Source organism: Triticum aestivum, chromosome 3D (assembly GCF_018294505.1).
Source record: "Triticum aestivum cultivar Chinese Spring chromosome 3D, IWGSC CS RefSeq v2.1, whole genome shotgun sequence".
Taxonomy (NCBI): Eukaryota; Viridiplantae; Streptophyta; class Magnoliopsida; order Poales; family Poaceae; genus Triticum; species Triticum aestivum.
Window position 1 is genome coordinate 398,312,020 of NC_057802.1, and position 6,518 is coordinate 398,318,537.

Consider the following 6,518-nt stretch of genomic DNA (forward strand, 5'->3'; position numbering starts at 1 on the left):
CTGCTTTGAGGTTGTACTTGTTGGACCCCTGATGTTGCTGGATCATGAGGAAATGTCGACTATGCATCCAGGCAGGAGATGCCCAAGCCCCAAGGTTTATGATCTCTGCTCAAAGTATGCTACTGGGCATGCCTTGAATCAAAAGTTCAAAATTAGTATAAATCTTGTCTTCTCTTCTGCGTTGACAGTTTCAGGCTCTCCAGCCAACACAAATCATTTTCGAGTTTCAGTTTCTAGAACCAGGATCCAAAGGAGGTTTGCCTTATATTCCAGCCGATCAAGCGTAGGAATAGGCCCTGCACTCCAGGGCCAAGTCCGGCCGCCACCACTGGTGGATCCCGTGGGCCGACTTGAAGTCCGGCGACGGGCCGCGGTTCACCGTCAGGACGGCCGAAGGGAACAGGTGCAGCGGCTCGCAGCCCTCCGGCTTGCCGATGCCCAGAAGCAGGTCCTTGACCGAGTGCCTCGTGGCCAGCCTCCCGACGGCGCCCGCGCCGATGTCCTCCATCTTCTTGCGGTGGTCGAAGTACCCCACGTACTCCGCGCTGATGGGGTCCGCCGGGTTCACCAGCAAGTTCGGCACCCACCGCGCCAGCGCCGCGAAGGCTTCGTCGCTGCTGCCGCCGCTCTTGTGCAGGACGGTGACCACCCCGGCCGTGACGAAGCTCTTGGCGATGCGGATGCCCTGCTTCACCTTCTTGTGCGGGATCCTCTCCACCGGCGCCGACAGGAACGGCGCGTTGAAGAGGAATGTGGTGAGGACGACGCCCGCCCGGGCCATGGTCTTTCCGGCGAGGGTTGAGATGGCGGACCCCAGCGAGTGGCCGGCCAGCCAGACGCGGCCGTGCCCCGCCCCGGCGGCAACCACGACGTCGTGGATGGTCTGCATCGCGATGCGGAAGCGGGAGGTGTGCTCGATGCCGCTCCGGACGAGCAGGAGGTCGAGCTCGAGGTCCCTGGACGCCGAGGCCTTCTTGGTGACGGTCCCTCGGAAGGCGACGACGTAGTGCGGCGCGCTGGCGGCCGCCGCTGGGTCGATGAGGTGGTACGGCGGCTGGAACGCGTACACCGCGCCGAAGATGGAGGAGTCGGCGGCGTCCACGAGCGCCTGCCGCAGCTCGAAGTTGAAGAACTTCCACCACGCCGGCGCGCGGGCGTCGGGGCCCTGGCGGTTCCGTTGCCGGTCACGCTCCAGGACGTACACGCCTTGCACGAGGCTCGCCATGGCCGATCGCTGGTGGTGTGGGCAGTTCCTGATCGGAGCAAATCATCAAATGGCAAAGGTGATCAGATCAGCGGCATTTGCCAATGCAGGCTCCTCTTTTCTTCTGTTCCCGGAATCTTTTGCTCATAGTAAACCATAGCAAAATCATGATGCCGTTATTATTCCTAGTTGATTTCAACGATGAAAATTGTCAAAAACTTACCAATTAACGTATGTCAAATAGGTAGGACCTGAAACCTCAAAGAGGTCCTTCTGTGATGGCACTTTGCCCATCTTTGCCCCAGTGGATCAGATTAGCCAGAAGGTTGCTCTGTACACGAAAATGAAATGTGCATACTAAACGTGAGACAACATCAATCTTACAAAGATATAACTGTCAAAGACAATTCAGGTCTCCAACCATGATACTCTTGGAATATGGGCAGTGGACAAGTTCAGAGGAAAATATAAGCAAAGCATCCCAAGGTACATTTTCAGATTTATTCAGAACGCAAAATGAAGTCACTCGATCCCATAAACCCACATTCCACAAGAACTCATGATCAACACTGCACCCGTGATATGAGAGTGTGAATCATGAATCCGGAAAAGGGAGGCAGAAGATTACCAGAGAAATTTCTTCTTCAATATCATATCATGCTCGGCGCGGCGGCATCCTCTCCCTCGTTGCTCTCTCTGGACTCTGAATGGGATTCATGCTCTTGTTTGGGCAACAAGCCAGAGCATCTAACTGATTGGCAAAAAAATTATTCGGGCTGACCAAGGGCTGGAGGAGTTAAGAAATGGTGCTTGAAGAGGCGAAAGAGAAGACTTTGAGGTTAGGAGCACGAAGTCTTCCATCTTGTACAGCTGGGCGCACCACAAGTGGCTTAAATAACAAGACGCACACCACTTCCCGGATGCAGATTTGCGCAATATTACTTGATATGCATCTTCTTTCGATGATACACCGGCTGGGTAATGCTTGGATGCCAATTTAGGAGTGCCTCCTTAAATGCAGATTTGCACATCCTCTTTAAATGATTGGATGCAAGTTTGGATTGCCTCTTTAAATGCTTACTTTATAAAACAGGGAGATATAGTGCCGAAAAAAGGCGATAAATGCTGACTTGGAGAATTGAAAAATCAGAAAAGGGTATGCATTCTCTTAACTAAGAGAAGGGATGATCTCTTAACACTTGATGTCTCTTACTCAACTCATATGTTCTTTAAGAGCAACTCTAGCACACACACCGTATTGACAGCCTACGTAACGCATATAAAGTGTGGTTCATTATATTTTGGAGGTTGCAGAGGGTGTGCGCAAACAGACGCTCGCCATAATGTGGTCTTCATATTTTCCCTGCAAGTAGGACCCACCTACCATTGGGTCATATTTTGTTTCTAGCCTATTTGCAATAATTTAGATCAAATAATGAGAATAATGCAACATATTATTACAAACCATTAATCCAAATGCAACAAATAATCCGATCAAATAAATTGTTCAAGTAGAAAAAAATTAAAGTAATTTAAACACATTTTCTACCAGCAGCTACCAATGATGCTCAACAGCTGATGATGGTAGGCTCGGTCTTCAATCTTCTACCAAGAAATGCTTGAATGCAGCTTGTGTGCCTACGAGGCCTGATGATTGTGCCAATATCTTCATACTCAATGGAGCCTAGAATATCCCTCTCATCCTTTATGATCATGTTGTGTAGGATCACACGAGATGTCATGATATTTGCCAAGACATCCTCGTTCCAGAAACGAGTAGGCCCCGGGACAATTGAAAACATTGATCGCGACACTCCAAATGCCCTCGCAATGTCTTCCATTGAGCTTCTTGCGCCTTGACAAAATGCTTATTTCTCCTGCTCTAGGATTATAAATTATCTTCACAAATGTTGACCATGATGGATAGATGCCGCCGGCTAGATAGTACACTTGGACATACTAATGGTAATTCATTGTGAAGTTGCAAAGTAGAGAAGTATCAATAGCTAGCGTTGCAACCAGATGAGATCTGCAAGACATTGATGTCACTGTGAAATCCAGGCAACCCAATGTAGCAATGCCACCAGATCAACAGAATTTCAAAGGCAACACTTTCTGAAATTATGGTTCAATCATTGCAATGCCCGGTGAATTGGCCGTGCCAAGCTGCAAGGCAATTCTTTAACTTCCACTGCATGCAATCAACAGTCCCTAGTATCCTAGGGCGGCCTATTTCTTCATGCATAACTAGAATCCGGGTCGTGTCCTCGGCATTGGGTGTTTGCAAATATTTGTGATACATAAACCTGCACAACAATTTCCGCAACACTTTCATGCACTTGATGATTGTATCTTCGGCCACTCAGAGAGTGAATCACATGAATATGTAGGAGAGCCATATGCAAACCTCATAAGTCTCGCGATCACTTTCTTAAAAGGGGAAAACCCAGGATACCGACAACATCTGTCTGTTGTTAGAAGAGAGGTTCACTGGCGTGCATGTCATCGGCAATTCAACGGAACAACCGTTTGTTCATGTGGAAGTGTCGGCGGAACACGTGCGTGGGAAGGTGGAAACCGACACAAAGTAGTCAAGCATTAGAGGCTCATGGCAAGCAAATCTACTCGGGGTGAAATGTCGCACAATCAACCTGTGATCCCGGCGCTTCCTCTTTGTTTTGGTTGATGTTATCCACTCAGCAACCAACAAATACCACCTCGTCTTCTTCAACGTCCATGATTTCACTCTTGGACTCATAGCTCGAATTTAACGATGAATCATCAAGAAAACATTAGCTCCACCACCGGATCCATCTACACATAAAGTGGATCCTCTGCACGAAACTATGAGTCGTACTAATTTAAATTTTCGAGGAATGGGAAGGGAAATGTACCTCCGGGCAAGTCATCGAGAACCTTGAGGTCGCGTGGCCGAAGGGGTGGCACGGTCGGACGACAGGAAGAAGGCGTGGGACTGCGGCGAAACATGGGAGGTATGAGAACGGCTCAATGGAGGTGGCACGGGCCAAATCACGGCGGTCCAATATTTGGAGGTGGCATAAAGCTAAGGCAACAGTCGGATGTGGTGGTGGCTCAAGGGAGCGCACACCTTGAAATTTTTGTGGCGCCTGTTGAGAATCGTTGCATGGAAAACAAAAAAAATTCTACGCACACGCAATGATCTATCCATGGAGATGCATAGCAACGAGGGGGAGAGTGTGTCTACGTACCTTCATAGACCGTAGGCAGAAGCGTTTCACAACGCGGTTGATGTAGTCAAACTTTCTTCGCGATCCAACCAATCGAGTACCGAACGTACGGCACCTCCACGTTATGCACACGTTCAGCTCGGTGATGTCCCTCGTCTTCTTGATCCAGCAAGACGTTTAGGTAGTAGATGAGTTCCGTCAGAACGACGGCATGGTGACGGTGATGATGAAGTGATCTCCACAGGGCTTCGCCTAAGCACTACGGAAATATGACCGGGGGTGTAAACGGTGGAGGGGGGCGCCGCACACGGCTAGGAAATTGTCTGTGTGTGCTAGGGGCGCCCCACCCCCCACCCCCACATATATATATAGGTGAGAGGGAGAGGGGAGGCAGCCAAGGAGGCGCCCAAGTAGGCCGAATCCTACTTGGGGCCTTCCTATGGCCGGCGCTCCCCTTCCTTATCTGCCGGAGGGGGAAGGAAAGAGGAGGGAGGAGGGAAGGAAGGGGGAGGCCGAATCCCTCCCCTTTCCTTCTCCCTTCCCCTCTCTCCTTCTCCTTTGGTTTGGCCCATATGGGAGGTGCACCAGGCCGGTGGCTGGTGTGTTTCCCCTCTTGGCCCATTAGGCCCATATCTTTTGCCGGGGGTGCCCGGAACCCCTTCCCCCGATATGTACCCGGTACCCTCCGGAACACTTTCGGTGTCTGAATACTATCGTCCTATATATCAATCTTTACCTCTCGACCATTTCGAGACTCCTCGTCATGTCCGTGATATCATCTTGGACTCTGAACAACATTCGGTCACCAAATCACATAACTCATATAATATAATATCATCGTCGAACATTAAGCGTGCGGACCCTACAGGTTCGAGAACTATGTAGACATGACCGAGACACCTCTCCGGTAAATAACAAATAGCGGAACCTGGATGCCCATATTGGCTCCTACATATTCTACGAAGATCTTTATCGGTCGAACCGTTATGACAACATACGTTATTCCCTTTGTCAGTCGGTATGTTACTTGCCCGAGATTCGATCATCGATATCTTCATACCTAGTTCAATATCGTTACTGGCAAGTCTCTTTACTCGTTCCGTAATACATCACCTCATGACTAACTCCTTAGTCGTTTGCTTGCAAGCTTATGATGTGTATTACCGAGAGGGCCCAGAGATACCTCTCCGATACTCGGAGTGACAAATCCTAATCTCGATCGATGCCAACTCAACAAACACCTGCGGAGATACCTGTAGAGCATCTTTATGATCACCCAGTTACGTTGTGATGTTTGATAGCACACAAGGTATTCCTCTGGTATCCGGGAGTTGCATAATCTCATAGTCGAAGAAATATGTATTTGACATGAAGAAAGCAATAGCAATAAAACTGAACGATCGTAATGCTAGGCTAACGGATGGGTCTTGTCCATCACATCATTCTCCTAATGATGTGACCCAGTTATCAAATGATAACACATGTCTATGGTTAGGAAACCTTAACCATCTTTGATCAACGAGCTAGTCTAGTAGAGGCTTACTAGGGACACGGTATTTGTTTATGTATTCACACATGTATTTAAGTTTCCGGTCAATACAATTCTAGCATGAATAATAAACCTTTATCATGAATAAGGAAACATAAAATAACAACTTTATTATTGCCTCTAGGGCATATTTCCTTTAGTCTCCCACTTACACTAGAGTCAATAATCTAGTTCACATCGCCATGTGATTTAACACCAATAGTTCACATCGTCATGTGATTAAACCCATAATTCACATCGCCATGTGACCAACACCCAAAGGGTTTACTAGAGTCAATAATCTAGTTCACATCGTCATGTGATTAACACCCAAAGAGTACTAAGGTGTGATCATGTTTTGCTTGTGAGAGAAGTTTAGTCAATGAGTCTGTCACATTCAGATTCATATGTATATTTGCAAATTTCTATGTCTAATGCTTTGCTTGGTGCTACTCTAGCTAATTGCTCCCACTTTAAATATGTATCCAGATTGAGACTCAGAGTCGTCTAGATTAGTGTTAAAGCTTGCATGATCGTAACCCTTTACGATGACCCTTTATCACCTCCATAACCGAGA

At 48.1% G+C, this 6,518-nt stretch overlaps 1 protein-coding gene across 1 annotated transcript; it reads right to left on the bottom strand.

Annotated features, from left to right (window-relative positions):
- Positions 1-213: 213 nt before the first annotated feature.
- On the bottom strand, positions 214-1,438 carry LOC123074746 (GDSL esterase/lipase At4g10955-like). Its single transcript, XM_044497505.1, has one exon. It carries the CDS (start codon positions 1,223-1,225, stop codon positions 278-280), a length of 948 nt encoding a protein of 315 aa, XP_044353440.1. The 5' UTR covers positions 1,226-1,438; the 3' UTR covers positions 214-277.
- Between the last annotated feature and the right edge of the window lie 5,080 nt (positions 1,439-6,518).

Excerpts from the sequence above, each read along its gene's own strand:
- LOC123074746 (XM_044497505.1), bottom strand. The coding sequence starts at position 1,225 with ATGGCGAGCCTCGTGCAAGGCGTGTACGTCCTGGAGCGTGACCGGCAA.